Source organism: Passer domesticus, chromosome 3, assembly GCF_036417665.1.
Source record: "Passer domesticus isolate bPasDom1 chromosome 3, bPasDom1.hap1, whole genome shotgun sequence".
Lineage (NCBI taxonomy): Eukaryota > Metazoa > Chordata > Aves > Passeriformes > Passeridae > Passer > Passer domesticus.
This window is the reverse complement of record NC_087476.1, coordinates 109,139,213-109,161,131: the sequence shown is the minus strand read 5'-3', so window position 1 is coordinate 109,161,131 and position 21,919 is coordinate 109,139,213. Positions and strand designations below refer to the sequence as shown.

Below are 21,919 nucleotides of genomic sequence, written 5' to 3'. Positions count from 1 at the left end.
ACCACCGTATTTAGCTCGTTAGATGTTCCACAACATTTATTTAACAAAGGAAAGAGAAGGCTTTTTTAGAAGTCATTTCTGTTACATAATGTTCTGATCAGGAAATAGAAGTTTCATTCATTTCACTTTTTTTTTTCCCTTTGTTGATGTACTTACTGGACTGTGTTAACTTAGTCGTGCAGTTCGTGCCATACCCTGGTGCAGTGTTTCGAGGCACTGTTGACATGGAGCTTTTTGAGCTCCAGATATGTTGGATGAACAGTTTGTATCTATTTTAAAACAATATTCCAATTTGTTTGTAGAGCTTATCAATAAGCTTAGTTTTCTGGATGAAGGGGAGCAAGACCCGGCCAACTCCAGCACGAACCCTTTTGGTGATCCTGACACAGCAGAATTAAATCCATTTGGAGACCCGGATGTAGAAGGTAATGAATTTGTTTTACTTAATTTATTGCTACTTGCAAATGCTTTGTGAAACATGATTTTTATTTTTGTAGGGCTATAAATGAAAAAAAATAATTGATTATTAAATATTATTTAATATAGCACTGAGGTAGCAATAGCAATGATCCAGTTGCCACTAGAAAATTGTTGTATTCTTTGAGTCACATCCTTTGTATTGAGGCACATTCATATTTGCCACTGGGGGCTACCAGCTGAAGCAGAGACTTTAGGATCTATCAGGTGTGTTGCTAGTACTCACCTTAAGTGGTATGAATGAGCAACACATTCTGTCAGACAGCCCTGCTTCACGTGGGTGATGGTTTATATCATAATTTCCTTCACTGCAATCTTCGCTGCATCTCAGCTATTCTTGGTTAGCACTAATCTTCATTATTACAATTTAATTTTCTCTCTTTTATTCTTCCTTTTTTTTCTTTGCTTTTATAGCTTCCTCAGTTAAGCCTTCTGGCATTGTGCCTTGCACCACATGCTAGGTGTTAATCCCCTTTCCAGACTGACATGCCCATTCTTGTTCCATTTGGGTGAGATGTACAACCCCTGTAAATTTTTAATCTGATAAGATTTCGGCCGTAAGGGCAGAAGGGAGCACCAGGACAGCAAACATCTCTGCTGTCCTCAACTCCATGCCCAGATATGCAGGCTCCCATCTGCTGGATGTATCACTTTTAGCTTGCAGCTGCTCAAAAGGCCAATTTGTAGTTAATTCCCAAGTTTGAAGCTGTACTCAACCTTTCCTGTTCAAAGTTCCAAGACTGTTCTTCCTACAGAAAATACCAAGTCACTCTGTAATGGCAATGGAGAAGAACCACAGTGAGCAGGAGCAGCCCAGGGTGCAGCCAGGGGATTTCTAAGGTCAGGTCAAAGAGAATGGATTTCCAAGCTGCAGTTTCTCCCTGTGGTCACTCACTTTCTTTGGACAAGTTGAATGTTTACTCACAACACAGTTTTTCTGCCTTCAGAGTCCGCAGGGAATGATGTGGGTGGGGATCAAGTCCTGTCATTCTTTGGCTGTGGTGTGACTCACAGCTTGTATTTCTGAAACAGGAACATTGCACTATCTTCTGTATTTGGCAACTGAAGCCATAAAGCCACTGTCCTGGGCACCTTCTCCCTCCTATAAAGTTGTCAGGTTTTTCTAGAGCTGCAGAAGTGAGTTGTTTCAGCTTTGTAGATGCCAATATATATGGATTAGGTTCTGGTGTCCTAATCTTTGGCTTTACTTCCTATCTGTTCCTTGACAGTGATCCCTTAGGATCATGGAAGGAAGCAGAGTAAGTGGGAATGTAAACCTCTCTGGTAGTCCATAAATAACTTGCTCTAAGAGGCATAGTCTATATTTTCCTCCTTCTCTGGCTTAGAAAGAAGAGCTCCCTTCTCCATAGAGAAAGCTGCACAAGTCCTATCCTACCTAAACTGCTTTTTCCAAACCCAGCTTTTCACTCCTTTCCAAAAAGGGCCCATTCTGGAAGAAAGCAGTGGGTGTTCTGGCCACAAAACACAGTGACTTTTTCTCATCTTGCGGACAGGGAGAAACAGCTGGTGTTGTTTCTTAGTACTGAAGTAGCTTGATAATTCATGGCAAGCTCACTATGAGTAGCCTGCATCCAAGACATCATCCTGCTTATGTTCCTAAAACGCTCCTCAGCCTGTCAGGGGCATGTTTTTTTTCAGTAGATTGTGGTTCTTTTGGTGATGTCTGCCTTCACAGTCATCTTCAGTCAGAGGTGTGGACACTTTTCCATGTCTCTGGGTCTGTTCTGTGTACTTAGGACGGTCTCTGTGATCAGACTCTTGGGTCCCATCTACAGCTGAGGGCAGCAGTGCTGAGTTGTTGGGTGTGTGAATACCAAGTGTTACTCCCACACACAGTCACTGTCATGCAGCAGTCAACATACCATAACAGGACAGTGTTTGGGATAAACAGGTGTCACTAGATTCTTCCTACTGTGTCATAAGGTGTTTTTTATTTGGGAGGAGTGGACCTTCTGTTAGGTTCATGTGACAGTCTTCCTGGAGCAATAAACCAGGCTGAAAGATCTAGAAGATCAGCTGAAAGAATGATTCCCAGGCTATCAGACAAAGAGTTGGACATCTGGTGTGGCATTTTTAAAGCTTTTGTGTTATGGTGATTGGCTCCTGAGGGATTCCTCTTTTTACCTCAGACACTTCTGAGAATCACTAGTTCTTCCACTCCAGACCTGTCTTGTCTCTATGATGGGAAGTGGTTGTGTTCCCATTACCTTGCTTGGTCTTCTTGACCTGTGCCTTCCTCCACGGAAAGTTGAGGGGGAGAAAAAATGGTGCTGAGGCAAATTAGAGAAGGTGGTTTTGGTTTTCAGCAACAGCAGAATCTGCTGTGTATTTCCATGGCTATTTGGATCAGTGTCTCTACATGGGGAGCACCTAGACATTACCATTTTGGGGAGATTTCCTTTTGTTTTGAAATACATTTTAAGGCTGCGCAATATCATAGCTGTTCTCATCCTGTTGCCCAACTACTGAAGGCTGCCCTGTTTGTGTCCCATTATTCACTCATGATTCTTCTGTTCTGAGACCTCAATGGAACTTTTAATACTGCCATCTCTTTCTAGGAAGGTCTGTAAGACTGTGCCTGCTTGTTTGCTTTTGCACCCTGAAGTGAATGTAACCTTTTTGGTGGCCACCCCAGAAGCTCAAGAGCATGACAGAGGTTCAGGAGTTTAAGGCAGGCTTTCTCCTACAGGCTTAAAGAGTCACATTACCTGTTTCACTTGTCTTGTGATCTGTTTAAATCAAGAGATTAACTTTTTATGTGAGCAGGGATGAAGTATTTTTCTGTTCACTTACATGTTAGTCTCTTTATCTTTTTATCTGGACAAGGCATAATCTGGAACTTAGACTTTGCGAAAGTTCCGAGTGTTCTGTAGAATTTGTTACTTAATTTCCCCAAGACGTGCAGAGCAGCCAGCTGGAGACTCCTTTCCTGAGTACTTTGCCATCACATGTGAGGAGGCATGATTTGCTATTTGGCAGAGATATTCTGAGGATGTTCCTATCAAGCCTGTAACATGTGTGCTCAGAGTATGAATATGTATGTATTTACAGTCACTCATAGAGAAAGGAGGATTACCTGCCAGTAGATACTTGTTTCCTAGACAGATATTTCTTCTGCCTGTTCACAAAGCAGCTACTTTCCCTCTATCTTCCTAATCCCATAATCACTTAACCCTGGGAATGTGGGGTGGAGAGAAACTAAAGGCGTGAGTGCTTCCAGCACCCGTGTGCACGCTGTAGGTGTGGTGCATGGCAGAGGGTCATCAGCAAGCTGGCTCTGGATGCTGCTGGGATTTAAAAGTCCTGCGTGTCAATGATTTTACACACACAGCAGAGTGATTGTGCATATCAACAAGTCACCTCAAAAAAATCTTCAGATGTGTTTCTTGGTTGACATGTCAAATTGAGGCTTATTCCCTCTGATCTACTAGGTCAGCTAGACATTGGAAATCTGGGAAAATCAAAAAGTAATATTTTTGATCACTGTATCTCTACAGCTTTATACTAGATAACCGTTACATGATTGTATGAGGGACAGCCTTTTGGATTTTTAGTCACAGTGCAACAGAATTATAAAATCAGTTAACTTCTGTGCAAAATATTTACTTGGGGAGGTCAACATGTACAACAAAGGAAAGTAGAAAACCACAACACGCTTTCATCACTCCACATATTTTTTTTTAATTTGGTAAGGAATACAAATTTTTAAGTTGTATATGACCTATACAACGCACATGAGACATGAGAGTAACTCTTTGCTGCACCCCCTGTCATTTAGACCACCATGTACTTCAGCAGTGTACTTCATCACCTTGTGTGTGGACTTCTGAGCTCCCTGCAGCCTGTTTTACTCTGAAAATGAAAACAGTGTTACAGTGCAGCAGCAAACCCCAAATGGTTCCAGGCTACTCCTACTCACAGAGCAGCACAGGAGCCAATTGGGAGGAAAATGGAGCGTCTGTCCCTTCTGTTTCTTCATGAAAAACCAATGTGTTGAGAGGGTATGAATAAAAGGATCAGAAAATCACCAGTGGTGTATGGGAATGCCAGTCTTTACTCTTTCTAGAAGCACTGGGCAGTTCCACCTTTGCTTGGGTGCTGTTGGGTGCTCACATCCATGGTGTGCCTGCCTGCCAGTCAGGCAGCCGGTGGCGAAACCAAGCGCCTTTCACATGTGGCTGCTGCTTTCATCCTCTGCCAAGGGGAAAGTGGTACGTGCCATGTTTTGGTGGAGGTTTTGTTTGGTTTTAAGGGATGTGTCACAATATGTTTGTGTTACAAAAGGCAAGTGGGTTGAAGGGCAGGGTGATTTCTGGAGATGCTCTGGCTGATTGTGCAGATAGGTAGTGTCAGAATGATTATTATCACAAACAGTCTTTCTCAGTGGAGTTAGGGCAAGTAATGTTTCCAGAATCTGGCACAAAGTAGCTGATGCTTCTGCTGGAGTAATACTTCTACCTCTTGTCACTCCTACCCCTGTGGCTTTATTACTTAATCATGCAAAATTATTTTGTGTTTGACCCTTGATGTACCAAACTGCAAGCACGTTTTTCTTTTTTTATATATTTATATCAATGTAGAGACTAGAGTCCTTGTGGAGCTGTGATGAATGATGTGGGGAAAGCAGGGGAATCTGTGCTGCCTTCTGAATGTAAAAGCAGCTTCAAGAGGGAAATAGACCCCTTCTATTTGTTTAGCCTGCCAAAGTGCACTTCTCAGCATCATTAGCTCTTTGAGAAAATGAGTCTGTTACAGAAAAGTGACAGGTGACAGTGGGTGTGGCTTTAAGAGCAGCACTGTTGAGTCATCATCATAACAACTTAATTTGTTATGGAGAGGCTTGTCATGACCAACATTTGACACAAAACTTGTTCTGAAGGGTTTCAGAGACCCCATGGGAGAGAACCTGTTTGGGTTCAGGTGGGAACCCTCTGTCCCTGTGGGAACATTGAAGGAAGCAGAAGGGGGAGGAAAATGGTATCCTGAATGGCAGGAGCAGAGAGAATGAGCAGCCAAGTTGAGTGTGTTTTAGCTGAGCCTCTACAAAATTCTGCCTATAAAAGTGTCTTAAGAATTATAATTAATATAATTATTTTTAATTTTTAATTTCAGCCTGTGTGTAGGATTTTGTGAAATATTTTAGTTAATAACAAGCCAGAGGTGTCTGAGCACTTACACGTAATATTGTGTGTGTAATGCCAAACATGTAGTTCCTGTTGAGCCTATTAAAAAGAGAAATTTTGTCATAGTTAGGGTTACAGCACTTGATCCAGTGTTGAAATAGAAAGAATTGCAAAAACCATTTGCATTGCCCCTTAAAATGTATCAGATTTAAACATTTAACTCATTGTTTCCAGGAGACACTTAAAAGTAAATTAAAAATAAAATCTTACACTGTAGTTTTAAGAGGTTGTTTCCCTGAATGCTTTTAACTTTAGGTTATATTACTGACTTTCCTTCTTGTGTGTTATCAGAAGGTTTCCCTCAGATATGATAATGTGTATTTATCAACAGATTCGTGTGCAGGTGCAATGTTCCATCATATGGAGTTGCAGAAGCAGCTATTTGTAGTTGTCCACTCCCTTGATAAAATATTCTAATATCTGAGCAAAGTTTAAAGTAGTAAAAAGTTTGGTTAAAGCTTTGTCAATAAGCCACACTATTTGAACAAGGTATCAGTCCTTTTTTTCTGCATTTCATTAGTTATTTTTGCTTTTTGTATGGAACTGTCTTCTGAGGGCATATCTCCAGAGCACTTCTGCTTGCTCTAGTTCATCAAATCACTAAATGTGTGGGTAATACTTGAGGAGTATTCTGACTGCCATGAGTTTCAAGGGATGGTGTGTACAGTATATTCTGTGTATACAGTGAGGGTGGATTTAACTCTCCTGACTTTAAAAACAGTTTGGACATGTAGGCTTTGAGTGTCAAGGAGTAAGCTCAGGTGCAAATACCCACACTGAGGACATCTCAGGACAAGTAGAGTGAAGCTTTTGCTGGCCTTGACCACCTGCACTGGACACTAGAATGACCTAAGTGGTTCTATATAGAACCACTTTTCCAGTTTAGCTTAAAGTAAATTAACAGATATACTTTAGATATTTGGCTCTGCTCTAATATATTTAATCTATAGTACTCCAAGGGATTTTTGCTTGATTTGATCATATTTGTGTTTTTAAGAATTTCTGCCTTAAATGCTTTCTTAGTTAAGCTATAGGCTTTCAACATTATTTCACTGTGGTTTTCTCTGAAACAGTTTTCTTAAAAGGATGTGGGCTTATGATCACATCACCACATAACCTAGGGTTGATACACATACTGCTGTGCAGTAACTACACTTTCTCCCAGCATAAGTTCCCAGTAGTTTATTCCCTTCTCTTAAGGGATAACCATTTACTCTGGGGTAGGAGTGAGCACATGCACTGCAGCTGCCATACTGCAAACAAACACCCTGACTTTTTCCTGCAGTTGTTTGTCTGTATGGTCATGTTCCAGCATGGGCCTCCTCCACAGGCTGCAGGTGGATCTCTGTAGTCCTGAGAAGAGCTAAAGCCTTTCCTCCTCTGAGCCTTTGCCCTGATCTAATGACTAGTCCAGTGCATAGAGAGGTGAAGTCACTACCTGCAGCCAGGGATCATACTCCTATCCAGCTAGGAATGGCTCTGGTTCACACTGTAAGTTGGAGCTGGTCACACTGCATGGGGTAGGGCTTTCCATCACCTTGGGCTATGCTGATGGCTGGGTTCAGGGTGAGCTGGATGTTTGCTGGTAGGGTAGAGAACTCTCACATTTTCTAGCAATTCGCCAGGATTAGCAGCTTTGGTACATCCTCCATCCAAGCTCACCTAAGCACAGTGCTTCCCTTTGTTCATTGTGTGACTAATGATTTCATTTTCCCAAATATTTCTTCAGTGAAAAATCCACTTGGAAGTCCATCTTTTTATTTTTTAGACTCTTGTTACACTTAAAATAACTTCTAGAGTTGCTCTGTTAACCTTAAAAGTATGTTTAGTCCAGTTTAGTAACAATACCTCTGAAAAACACACACTTGTCATTAAGAATAATGTGGATATGGTTATTGAAAGTTAGGTTTAAATGACACTGTATTGAAGTTCCTATTTGTGTAGATTTTGAAAGTACATTACACAGAGCTGCTGATTATTTGATGCTGCAAGAACAGTAAAATTAACATTACCAAGTGCCTTTCTAACAAATGTTGCATTGCTCTATGGGGATTGGCATTATTCAATATGCAGAAGCCATTCAGTGTAGAATAACAGACACTGCAGAAAGGACATTACACAGAGAACAGCATACAGCTCCAGCAGTAACTTTTTGTTGTACCACCCAAATAAAAGATGAGTGATTTGATTAGCTGTCTCTTTAGGGTTAATTGAAATTTGTTTTTACAGTAATATTCTGTATTGTTACCAGGGGCACACGTGTTTTGATATGTAATTACTGGTCATACTTAATAGCTGATTTTTAGTTCAATAATTTTAAGAAAGGCCACCTACTTACTATCACCATTTTTAAATCCAGTAATATTATAAAATGTAGAATGTCTTTTTTCTTTATTAAAAGCTCAAATAAATAAAAGGGAACATTTTTTTAGGACACAAATTGGCTAATAGTTTGTGAAAATGTTTTTATATCTGTTGTGATGCCATTTATATGACAAATAAGAAAACGAATAACTGATGTTGAAAGAACTGTATTAAGTGAGAAAATAAAGCCTATTCAATCAATATAGTCTAAATTAAAAGACCTTTTGAAAGACCCATTTTGGAATAAACAAGCACAAAAATTCACCTGAGGCTGTAACTCTGTGTATTGAGAGTTAAGAAGCAGACCTTTTCATATGCCTTTAAAATATAAAGATCTGATAAAATGGTTTCAGATTTTTAATTTGTTAAATCTGTTTAATTTTTTTTTTGGTTGTTATTTGGTAGAACTTCACCCTGAAAGAGCTTCATCTTCAAAGCCAGAAGAAAGTTTCTATGTTGACAGTTACAATCCCTTCAAGGATGAGGATGCCCCAGAGTACTTAAACCCATTTGATGAGCCGGATCACCCGCCTGAAGCACCTGGAAGTGTAAGAGATTCTCCTCCACAACCTGCAAAAAGGAAAAACATCAGACCAGTGGATATGAGCAAATACCTCTATGCAGATACCTCTAAAGCTGAGGAGGAGGAGCTGGATGAGTAAGTATGATTGTCCATCCTTCAGCAGCTTTGCAGGCATTAGTAGTGGGATCCCTGGCTTAATCTTGAGGTGCATTGGGTTGAACCATGGTGATCCTTAATCACCTCCTTAGGACAGACTCATCCTTGGGCAGCTCAGCAGCAGGAAATACCATACCCCCAGGTCATGCTATTCACTGAACATGATCAGTGAGGAGCTTTCCTTTGCCTTAGTGATGGCAAACGACTTGATAGGGAGCAAGTCTGTGGACCTTTCTGACACTTCACGCTCTGACAATTGCAAATGAGCCAGAAATCAAGGAAGCAAGACCTTGGGCCTTCCTCTCCTTTTTGCCATTATTTTTACTACAAAAAATAATAATTTTTGCCAATGTTAACAGGGAGTTTGTTTTATCTTGATGCAGTATGTAAAAAGGAAGGGCATTTTGCAATCTGCATAGCACATTTTTGAGAATCTCATAAACTGAATATATATGGGAAAGATAACACCATATGCACTTACTTAGGTTGTTTCTTTCAGCATGTCCACACATAAAACTTTTATAACTTACACTGACTGCCTTGTATTACAGTACAGAAGCTATCAGGAAGGGAGAGCTTTTTGCAATTCCTTGGGAGGTTGGAAGATGCATCCTTAATCCTTGTTTGTGGTCATTAGTCACCAACCACACCACTCATGAGACAGGTTATGGTGATTATATCTGAGCAATTTTACAGACAACAATTCTAATTAACATTTAATTTTACATTATTTAATAAGATTTATCATGGCATGACATTTGCATTGCTTCAATATTAACAGAGATATGATATCATCATCTTCCTGTTTCTCTGTCAATAGTTGTGGTCTAGGAAATGGAAGGATTCCCAGGCACTCTTAATAGAAACATATGAAGGGCTCTGCAGTTTTTTCCTTTTAAAGCTCTGTAGCCATGGATTTAATGTTGATGTTTGGTCTGTGAAAAATAAAAATAAATAAATAAAGGGCTTTGGGAATGATGCCTCTGCCAGCTCCATTTGGCAGGACAGTGCCTGACCAAACAGCACTGGTTACTGTGTCTTCAGAGCACATTGTGATCACACTGACAAACACACCAGATCCTTCCCTGGTCACCAGAATCTGTAGGGAATAAAAATGTGTGAATTTTACACCCACTGAGATATAGTTATAGAGGAGAGCAAAGATTGAAATGAGCAGAAAAAGATGAGCAAGTTTTCTGTTTATACTTCCATTTCCACCCTAAGCACATCTATACCAAAGGGTCTTGTGGCAGGATTGTAACCCTTCTTTTTGCTGTGTACTGGATTTTAGCCCTTGGCTAACAACAGCCTGCTTCTTGTTTTAATTCCATTTGCTTCATTGTTTTGTTTTGTTTTTTTTTTTTTTTTCCCAAAGACAAAGATAAATCCATAGGTGGATTCTACTTGAACATAAAGCTGGTTGGTATTTTCATGATAAAGCAGTGTCCCATGGAAGATGAAAGGATAAAGAGTCAATAAACTTTAAAATCAATTTTTTACATCTTTTACAAAAGTGTTTTATATCCTGACCCCCAAAGTAATCTTCCTCTCCACATTTTCCTCTGAAGTTATAGGAGCAATACATCATACAAAAAGACCTGGAGACCATTTGTGAGTGCATTGGGTAGAGCTGTGGCAAGGAGAACCCTTGAATCTTTATACCTTTATACTGAAACAGTCTGGAGGAATGAGTGTAATGATAAAAGTCCAGTCTAGAAGCACAGGACATGTAATATTAGGTCATCTCTACAAACACTATTTTGCCTCATCTCATGTCCTTAATTATCAAATATTTAAGGAGAAAGCTTTTGCTAAGGCATGGTCTGGTGAGCACCAAAGGCAAAATTCTTGCAGACAGTGCCAGTTGGTGGTTTTTGAGTGCCCTCAGACATGAGGGTTTATGTCCAGTTGTGTATTGTTTTTACCTACTGTGAATATTGATGTGCTCATTATCTACATCAGTGGGTAATCTTCTTTCAAGCCTACTGAAGTCTAGGTTTCCTTGTCAGTTTGTGGCAGAAAGTTCCACAAGAAAACAAGATCTCTAATGCAATGTGTTTCTTTTGTTGATTGTAAATAAATTCCCTTTCCAATCCCATACTGTCTCTTCTGCTGGCTTATCAAAGCAACAGTTAGTAGTATTGGATTTACCTGCCATAAACATTTGTTGTCTTGTCTGTCTCTAGCATGTTCACCTTTCCTTGTCACTTGTCTGAGTGCTAACTTTTTCGATCTCTCTTCATACAGAAGTCTCTTCATCTCTCTAATCATTTCCACCGCCCGTCTCTGGACCCTGTTATTTCTTCTGCTATGTGTCTATTTTAAGATGTGTTGACTTGGCCTGAGCAGTGTATTCAAGACAAAGCTGAACAACTGAGTCATATCATGAGAATAGAAAACTTTGCATGTTATTTTCAACCTCTCTCATAACATCTTGTTTTTTGAGTTTTTAAAAATTCTCTTTAATTTTTGACTGCCACTGGTCAAGGGCTGTCTCCAGGTGTCCTTTTGAACCTATAGGTGGAAGGCATGAAACAGAAGAAATGGAAGGCTCCTGATTCATTGATTATCAGGAAATACAATGTATTTTATACTCCCATGTCTTTAACGTTTAATTGGAGTTCACTTAATGTGCTGCCTGGCGTTTTCCTCTTACATTTTGTGTGGAATGCAGTGTTGTGTCCTGAGACATGGACACAGCAGTTAGCATCAGGACCCTTGTCCCACTCTGCTCTGGCAGATCCCTAGTTCTGATTCTGGACTCGGAGCTTACACGAAGTGCCCCAAGAGCTGAACTCTGACTCCAGTTTTGTAACAGACTCTCACTGTAATCCTGTAAAAGGTACTTGGCCTCAGAGCACCTCTGTGAAGGATTTACCTGGGGTAATTTGCTTCTTTGAAATGTATTTGACTAATGTTTGTGAAGAGAACTAATACTTCATAACACACACAAAGCACAGTCACGAGCATAAGCATTGTGAGGCATTGCATGGCACAGAGGGACTTAGGTGAGCCAGTGCATTTACTCTGCTGCAAAACTGCTCTCAAAACACACTTCCTCCGACTAAATTCTCACACCTAGCTAAAGATAAGGAACACATTTTCTTTTAGTTAGTTTGGACATTTCACTGATAAAATTCTGCTTTTGCCTTTTTGAATTTTATACATTAAAATGCACCTGTTAGTGAAGGATGGCACACCTTGTGAAATTGATTATTTGAAAATAACACAGCTCACAACTGCTTAATGTATAATGCTTTCAACCTTAGTTTTTCTGATTGGCAAAATTTCCTGCTCTTTTAGCTCTGCCACACTGACAGCTTTGGATTTCCTCCTCAGTAAAATGTTTATTTAAAAAAATTTTTTCAGCTAACTGGTAAGACTGATCAAAATAATTTTAAATTGGTCAGAATAAAACTTGCTTTCCAATATAATTTGGCTCTGTGGCTTCTTATCTTTTTAATCATTGTATGGCTTAGAATTATGCTGTGTAATTGGCAAGGCTATCCAGTTGCCATCTGCTGAAGTTGCCTGTTGCACAAGAAGCCACAAGCCACCACATTGGCAGTGAGTTTAATATCAGGTATCTTGTCAGGTCTGAATTTTTAAATTTTGTGGAGGACAGCCTGGTGTCTCTTTAGACAAATCATTTTATGTGAAGCCATTAAATAATTTCACAGAACCATTTCTAGCTAAGGCTTTTTTCAACCAGATTTTTCAGATGCTTAATTTCTTGTAGAGCCATGTGGAAGCTGTTGGACCAAACTCTGCTACGTATATCAGATCCTCTTGACTTCAAACTTGATAGTTTGTTCAGAAAAGAACAGTTTTGGTTGTTTTTCCTGTATTAACATTATTTTTCAAAAATCTTGCTCAATTTTTGTAAGACCAATTAAGGGTAGTGCAGAGAGGAAGGTAGAAGGTAGCACATGTGCATGTCTGTTCTGTGCATGTACCTGTGTCTGTTTCTGTGACCAAAGTGTGAGGGTTTAGCCTGGCTTTCAAACAAGTTCTTCTCTAGAGGAAAAAGTCCTTTTAGCACTTCCTTCTGGTGGCTACAGAGGGCAGTTTTTCAGGATGACACCTGCAGTGCAGGCAGTTCTGGAGCTTAAAAATTCAAAAGATGGTTCTTCCAGACCTGTTTACTCTCATTGATAAGATGTTGGGTTTTTTCCTCACACCAAAAAAAATTTAACAACTTTCAATTACACCTTCCTTATTCAGAGGTAAATTCCTGCCAAACATGCTGTGCCTGTTGACTGTTCCAAAGGCTGACTTGTGGAACTAAATAAAAACCTTGTGCTGTCCCATAGAATGCATTGTTCTTCAGCCTTTATCTCTTTTATCTTCATTTTCACCTCCCTTTGAACTCTCTGGTGTCTGAAGGCAGCTGAGCTGGGCTGTCAGCTAAATTAGAGCTACTGACAGCTGGATGCATTCTCCACTCCCGCCTGAATACCTCCTTTTCCTCCTGCCTCCCATAGAAAACACCCTTCTGTTTCCATTTAACTTGCTCCTTTGGTCCCCTTTAGTTTTGATTGTGCTGGTGGCTTTGCACTTGATGGGCAGCAAAGTGGGAGCACCTGAAAGTTGCCTTCAGTCAACAAATGAGTTATTTTAGTGTTAGTCTTTCCTTTTGCTTCAGGAGTTGGAGGTCTTTTTCTGTAAGGAACAGAAGCAGCAGATTCTTAGAAAGATCTGGAGATTTCATGGCTGATTTTCATTTATGTGCTTTGGTAAATGGTGCCTTTCAAAAGTAGATTTCTGTGGTGTGGGTTATTAATTGCTTGCTTTTTCTCAGTGAAAACAGGATTACTGTAAATTGCATTAAAATAAAGTCTGAAGTTCGTCTGTGAGACTGAAAGATGTTTTTATACTACAAGTATAAAGGAAGGAGAGAAATTTGATGTTGTGTGGAAGGCAACTGGATGAATAGTTGGTCTTTACTGCTGTTGTAGTTCTTAAAAATAGCGTGTACTAGCTCGTGACTTTTATCCTGAGAGGGAATTTGTGAATTGATCTAGCTAGGTAGACTTTTATTTAATGAATTAGCGTTTCCATCCAGAGTTGAATTCTAAAGGACTTGAAGGGACTGAGGTTATTTGTTATGGTAGGTTACACTGCATATAATAACTGTCTGCAGATAGATTGTTGGGAATCATAGTTTGAGATATGGGATAAATATATCTTACAGGGGAAAGAGGGACTAGAGAAGAATAAATTAATGTATCCATTTTATAACTAACTGTCCAGTTTTGGATTGCAAAATATGAAAAGCAAATAGTATTTATAATGAAATAATTCAGTGCAACAAAGATTCCTTTAAGTATCCTTAGCAGGATACAAAGCTGCTGTAGAAGAAGCCATTATTTGATATATTATTGATTGATTGATATTTGATATATCAAGCTAACATACAATTTGGCAGAATTTGGTTGTCATGGTATTTACTTAGGGTGGTACAAATGCAGAGTTGGAACACGGACACCCAAGTTAACAATAATTCTTTGGACTGCATCTACTTGGTGGAAGATGTTTACACTGTAACATTCCCAAATAAGGTTTAGTTACAAAAAACCACTTTCAAAATAGACAGGTGATGCCTACTGGTGTCTGTAGAGAGATATATGCAAGTCAGATGTGGTTTTCTTCCTCTGCTCTCTTACCTAAGGTGTCTTCTTAAAATGGTGTGGTGCCTGTAAAGTACAGAGTTTGAAATACACTGGAGGCTGAATGTGTACTCATGGAGGCCAAACTTCCCAAAACTGGACAGCCAAGAGTGAGGCCTTTAAAACCCTCTCGGACCATGACTGTACCAGTGGCCTGATTCTTAATTGTTCTAATCAAGCTCTTTTCATCCTGTTCATTAAACACCCAGCAGCTTCGCTCACATTTTTTGGTATTGATCTTGTCATAAAATCGGATCACTCTTTGACAGATAGAGAAGTATAACTGACGAGTTAGCTTTATGCAGTTGATAAAACTTCTGCAATTTACAGGACTTTATAAAAATTGTGGAAATTGCAACTGAATAATGCAGTTTTAGCTGTTGTAACTCACTTTTCAGTTGTATGAAAATGTAATATCTAAAATGTATAAGGGTAAAACACTCTTATGTGGGATAATAAAAACATTTTAGTCATTGACTTTCCTAAACAGGTCTTAGTTTTGGTTTTATTTCCAAGGAGATAGCAAAGAAATGTGTTTCCCTTCTTTTAATTAGATCAAATCCATTTTATGAACCAAAATCAAGCCCTGCTTTAATTAAAGTTGCTCTGCAAGAACCAGAAAAGAAGATGAAAAGAAAGGCTCCCGAACCCCCAAACCTCTTGCCAAAGACAGAGACGGGCATGGGTGAGAACATGTCAGCAATTCCTGCATCAAGGGAGCTTTCTTCCTCTCCTAAGGTAAGCTTTTCATACCAAAATTTTGTCTTTGTTCATAACAGTACCTTTCTGTACATTGTAAACATCCTGTTTATTTCTGCTGGCATCTCAAAAGCTTTGCCAGGGCTTAATAAGGTGTTGGCTTGTCTCTGCAACAGTAGGAGCTGGTATTTTTTCTTTAAGGACTTAGTGACAACAGCAATAGCAACTGCAGTTTCAAAGTAAAGAGTCTTCTAGTAACCAGTGTTACAGGGCAGCTGGATATGCCAGGGAGAAGGAAGAAAATCGTGTTGAACAGTGCTTTGTCCTGATCTATTTTAATGCTCCTAAGCCTTGCCCCTGTTGAAGAGTGTGTCTCCACATTTCTGTCATAAATCTGGGTTTTAAAAGCTTAGTACTGTATATTTGTATTGGGATTTGTATGTGTACAATTCCAAAGCTATGTTGAAGTAATTAAAAAAAAAAAGACAGTCTACTTTAAATCAGGTTAGCTGTTTACTAGGAATGTGCAGACTAAGGATACTTACATATGCACATCCATTTGTTTTTCAAGGGAAAAGCAGAGTTAACTTCAGTGGAAGAGCTAATGTGAGGTGTGGATGTTTTATTACTACAACAGCCAACTTCTGTCAGTGTGGATGTCAACTCCAGTGTTTCAGCACTTAGCACTATTTGTGCTTTTTCTTTAAATAAAATAAGCATTTAATAGTAGAAGTTAATGGACTTTTCTTTGAAATGGATGTCATACGTTGTTTTAAAGGTAGGAAGATGAGGACAGAATGCCTCCCTTCCAGTGTGTCTTGCCCAATGGATGCACATTATCATCTGGTTTGCCTTGAATCAGAACTGCTGTACTTCAGTTTCAGAACTGAGGGAAGCTACTTGTCATACCTATCATTTCATTGTGCAATTACTCAGCCAGATTACTTACATGTCCTTGTCCACTCAGGCTCTGATCTTGTTGTCATTTTACCACTCACTCAGGCTAAAGAGTATGAGACTAGAAATCTAATCTCTGTCTGCTCACTGTAAAACAAAACAGTGGAGTGAGACTACAAGTACACTTCACAAGTTATTCTTCATATGCAAAACAGCAAGCAGGGATATATGAAATCAAAGCACAGCAGTTTTATAATGCTCTGAAATGGGATTCAGTCCTTTTAGCTGGAGTTTCTGTTTGAGTTTCTGCATGAAAAGTGACACATTATTTGATTTCTGATGGGGTCTGGCTCTTGGGTCAAAGCAAAATGGCCAAAGCAAAGTTTTCTGGCACTACCAAGGCTGTGAAGAGATATCTGTGTAGATTTTTATCAGATTGCTTGGTGGAAATTGTCTTCTCCTTGCTCATTGTTTGAGAGGTGTGGTTTTTACAGATATGCATCCAAGGAAATGTGTCTCTCTGCTTCATACATGTCTTTGCTGTGGTGAAAGAACGTATTACTACCAAGCTTGGTTGTTGTAGTTTTTGTCTGCCCTACATGTAGCTTTAGAGTGTCTGAGAGGTGGAATTGATTTAGAAAAGATTCAGGATGGAATTTGCTGAGAAGACTGTGCTGTTATGGACAGTCACGTAGTTCCTACTTTTCTGTGTGGTGTTACTTGGTGAATATTTTGGTGCCCACCTGCTTGCAGCCCACCTTTCTGTCCCTGACCCCGAGGCACAGCTGAGATCAGCAGAGGTCCAGGTGCTGAAACACTGATTTCCATTAGGGCTGGGAGGGAAGGTGGAGCTCAGTGCTCACATGCTCTTTTATAGGAAAACTTTAATTAATTTTTTAGCAGGATTTTGGAGGATAGGAGGCATCAGAGTAGGCTCCAAAGCAGATGTAGTGTCCTGGTTCATTATATTACAGTGGAAAGTTTTGGTGAGTGGGTGTGTTAAAATATTGTACGGTCACTTGCAATGCAGAAAGCTTTCTGTAAGCACAGTCTTTTTTCTGTGCTTCAATTGTTTTGCAATCAGATCAAAAGCACTTTACTTGGAATGCTTCTTGAATTTTGGAAAAGTACTGGCATTTAAAAGAAAAGAAACCGTTTTCTCACAGAACAGTACAAAATAGTGCCCAGGTGGGACTTGGAGTGTTGGCACAAATGACTTGTTTATTGCTCAATAATAGAGAAAATGTTTAGCAGCTCTGGAAAAACTTCCATCCAAAGGTATAGGCACTATACAAACATGAACTTAGTACATGTCCTTATGTAAGGGAATAGTTCTATAGAAGTAAACTTAGGTAAAGGGAGGTTAAATCATGTGTTGTAGTCAGTGTTTTGTCCAAGTTTGCTGTGCATAGAAAGTTTTGGGAGTAATACCAGAGGCTAAGTGGTTTCAGCAGGTTCAATTCCTGTCTTGGTTGTTGTAGTAGGAAATGGCTGTGGAGCAGAAATGCTAATCTTTAAACTACACAAACACGGCATTAATATTCAAACTTCTGAGTTTAAGGAAAAATATTCCAAAAGCTCCTCTGCAAATCTCTGACAGAGTATTTGTTGCTCATTTTTCCTTCACATGCTAGTGGCATTCATCACATTGGCTGAATCAAAAAAACACCAATGCTGTCCATTGCCATCTACACACCAACAAGTTTATTGAGTCAGTTACCTGTAGTAGCAAACCCTTTCCAAGCCTCTTCAGTGTCTTCCCCTTGAGCAGGCCCTTTTGATACTTGGAGAGATCCTCTGTCAGCTGTACTGGTGAGGAAGGGTCAGTTATCAGTCTTAGATAAGGCAGGGTTTAACACTCCATAAAGGTCTAGCTCTTCAGCCCACAGAATCAGCTCAGTATTTGCCATATCTGAGTTTGGAGGAAGTTTTGCTGTAAAATTTTTGTATCTGTTCACACTTCATAAAGGAATATCTTAATTCTCTCTGGTCTTATGTATCTCCTCCAAATTAATCTGAGTCATCAGAGAGAGCTTACAATGCAGAGTCTGAGATCTGGAGTTACTTCACAGTTAATCATCTCAAATGACTTGAAAACTATGGTATGCTGACTCTATTTAGGTGAGTCTGACAAAGTGCAAAGCTGTAATTAAGCCCTTCAGTCATCAAACTGCTACAGTGCTGTCAAGCCCAGCAGTGCTGAAGCCTTGTTGGGCTTGTTACTGTCGTACATCTGTGACTGCTCTTTACATGGTTTGGATAACCAGGTTCTGCCTTTCACAGAGGTGACAGAGACTTTAAATTTCCTCCACTTGTTGACTTTGTGGGGAAAAAAATGTGATCTCAGGCTCCAAATGTGGTATCAGACCAGTACATAGCATGCACATCAGTGCTCATCATTTCTTTAGCTCATTATAAAATATACATATGAGCTTCAGCAGGATGAAGTCTGAGTTTCAGATCTCTTCTCTGCATTATATTGAATTTATTTGAAAGAAGATCAGTCCCAGAGCTGGCACCTATATCTTATGGTAGAGGAGCTAAAACAATCTGTCTCTGCACAATCAAGGATTTTATTGTCTTTGTGAGAATGAAGGGACAGGAATGCTACTGAATTTATGTAGGAGGTAAAAAATTATTTACTAGGGAGGAGGAAACAGGTAAGCTTATCCTCAGCGATAGAGTTATTTTTAAATGTTAGAAGAAAATACTTCTTGCACTGGATTGCCATTTACTCATTGACTCCTTTGAAGGATAGTGTATGCCTTTCATTTTCAGGAAGCAATTCTGAGAGATTATTTTCTTGGGATTTGGTGTATTCAGTTTATTGCCAGACTTTAGCCAAAGCTCATGTTGATGCCTCATGAATCCATCAGGTTTCTGCCATTACCATTAACCCACTGAAAGTAAACAGGTAGGTTAGATTTGGTGAATCCAGCTTGGTCTCACATCCTTTCTCCCATCGTCAGGGTCTGGAAGCCTGTGTTGGTTAAACACATTCCTTACAGAGTAACTGCTGCAGACTGATGAGCCAGTCTGGGATTTGGGAGCTCTCAGAGCTCCGTCTGACAGCTGCCTGCCCAGAGTCTCCCAGTAAATGAGACTGCTGCACTCCATCCTGGGGATAGATCTTTCTCTGGCAATACATGATTATATGAACAGACATAAAATTGATATCAGACCACAAGTTGCTTTTGGAAGTTTATCTTGAATGGATTTTTAGTAATGCCTTGCAGCTGATGAAAGTGTATGGCACCAGGAGAGGATGATAAATCACCTTTAGACTGTCATTATTGTATACACCAATCTGGTCTTTATGAAGGTCGTGTTGCTGGTAGTCATGAAAACACAGGAATTGGTTTTGGTGCTTTTAAACAAGAACTTATGATGGCCTTCTAAGTCAGTGGAAGAGGAGAATACATTCACATAGCAGTCCAAAGCCAGTAGTAACATCTCTGTTTGTCACTGTCATTGTTAAAGCTCTCTCTGCCTCTCATTTTAAAACTAAAATTAATTGTTTTGCATGCCAAGTAATAATCTGCTCTCTCATGCCAGACCAGCTAGCTGATTTAAGCTATAATGAAACATTTACAGGAAATACAGAATAATTTTCTGCATGACATGTAGTAATCTATCTCCATCCAGTATCCCTGGTAATCTGCTGTGTATCTGCAATGCTTCAGGATGTTCAGGCTGTCCAGAAAAATGTCTGCTTGATAGACAGTTTGTCCTTCAAGCAGCAAAGGAGGTATAAATTACTTCCTGATGAAAGAAGAGAAATTCCCAGATACTTCTCAAGGGAACAAGAAAGAACCTGTAATTTTTTTTCTCTTTCTCTGTCATTCTAAGCCAGAATAAGTGCTTAGAGGACAAAACAGGCAGGTTTAGTGGAACAGGGAGAAGTGACAGATTCCCTTACAACTTCCAAGATATCAGAGATCCTAAAGTCTCCAGGTACTTGTTCTCTCCACTTTTATTTACCTCAAGATTATCAACCTTATGTGACCAAACAGTAGGAAGACTTCATCCTAAAACACAGGTGCAGTAATGCAGCTGAGTGGAGGAATAACAGTAAATTCCACATGGGAGATGAAGATCTCTCACTGTCTCTTGGTATCAAAAGTATCTCCAGTTGTCCATTCACATAAGGACTTCCCAGGTCTCTGGAGATCTTCTTCAATAATTTTGCTTCTTTTCAGCTTCACATTTGCTGCAAAGGAATTGTACAGCTTCTTCTCCTGAGCTCTCTGTCACTCTCCATGTAGACAGATGGTTCAAGCCCAAGGAAGACCTGGAAGGTACTGGATAGAATTGGAGGATGTCTACTGTAATGAACTTAAGCAAAAAAAAAAAAAAAAAGCCCCTCTAGGAAAATCAGCCTTTACATGCAGCCCAATGACATTTTTTCTTTTAATACGAAGAAAAACAAGCTGCAGACATAATATGAACAGAGAGACAGTGAGATAATCATATGGAAGCACAGACCAGTCATTCAACTTGCTGCTTTTCAAGTGTTAAAGATTAACATTTTTTAATCCAATACTTAACCAATTCCTTATTACTGTTTTCATGAGTTTTAAGTGGTGTTTGTGAACTTGACTATGTTGCCCTCATATTATTCCCATGACTGGTGCCAAGAGGAACCCACTATTGGACATCAAGACTGTAGAGGAAACCAAACCCTTCCATGTTCTGTGTGTTTCTGCCCTTCTGACTGAGCTATCTTGTGCCCATGCTGTCGAAAAATTTAGGTGCTTCTCTATAGTCACTTATTATCTATAAGTGACTTCTTTGTAAGTCACTTATTATCTATCAGTCTGTTATCTCTAGGAGAGGTGCTTCCTTCAGAATTTGAGGGTTAAAACCCTCAACAATTTGCCCAAATGTTCTGTAGCAGGAGTTTTGCCAGGACTGGAGGCAGAGCTGAGCTGCTTCCATCTTCAACCCCTTACTTCTCTCTTTGTCCCAGAAGCTGGAATATTACCTGGGTGGAATGGATGGATCCTGACATGGTGGCTCGTGCCACACTGCATGTTCTGCTCTGCAGGGAGCCAGTCCAGGCTGTGTGCTGAGCCAAGGGCCAGCAAAAGGCACTGCTTTCTGTGACAATTGAGTGCTGTCCAGGAGCAGTGAATGGGATCCTTCTCTCTGTCATGAATTCCTTATGTATGATGCTAAGCTGATCTCTTGAACCAGATTTTGGACTGTGGTGATTGGGTTTTTTTTCTCAAGTTCACAGCTGCATCCAGCCCAGATAAATTAGCAGAGCTGTTGGCTTGACCGTAGCGCCATGCAGCTGACAGGGTGCTGTTTTGTGTCACATGAATTATCCTAAAACAAACAGTTCTCTGTAAGGTCAGGTCTTAGGTGACTCACACTGAGGACTCAAAAGCATTAGCTTGCAGTAATCTGGAGATGTATTTTTTGTGAACCTCTGATTTTATTCAAAAATATATATACTATTATACAAAGTGTATTAATAAAAATGTATTTGGAACCATAATCTTTGAACACTTGATTTGGCAACTTTAAGTGTTGCTACTTATGTGTTTGACTGCTTCTTCTTTTGGTCCTTATTAGTAGTGGGGATGCAGAGAACAGGTCTCCAGGGCTGTCCTGGAAAAAATATTTTTAATTGCAAATTAATATACATAATGTTCAGGTTGATAAATACTTGACTGCTTCTGTCATTTCCACAATTACTCTTTAAGGTATTTGTGCATTATTGGTGCAATGTAGCTCCTACTGAAGTGGATGGAAACTTTGTCAGTGCCTGCAGCAGTTCTGGGTTGCACCAGTTACCACTTCTGCAAAATGTCTGTGCAAGTAAGGTTTGGTAACTGCACCAGCATTGTGACATTCCAGACCTCACTTTTCATATTTTAAATTTGGACTTACATTTAGAAATCATACATCTCAGATTTGTTGTC

At 39.6% G+C, this 21,919-nt stretch overlaps 1 protein-coding gene across 15 annotated transcripts in view; it reads left to right on the top strand.

Annotated features, from left to right (window-relative positions):
- The window catches only part of EHBP1 (EH domain binding protein 1), a 205,597-nt gene that overhangs the window by 85,028 nt on the left and 98,650 nt on the right, over positions 1-21,919 (top strand). For all 15 annotated transcript variants that reach the window (XM_064415007.1, XM_064415013.1, XM_064415010.1 and 12 more), the window contains 3 exons: positions 303-425; positions 8,451-8,703; positions 14,948-15,131. In XM_064415007.1, coding sequence (XP_064271077.1) covers positions 303-425; positions 8,451-8,703; positions 14,948-15,131 — 560 coding nt within the window. The remainder of the gene's footprint in view (positions 1-302; positions 426-8,450; positions 8,704-14,947; positions 15,132-21,919) is intronic.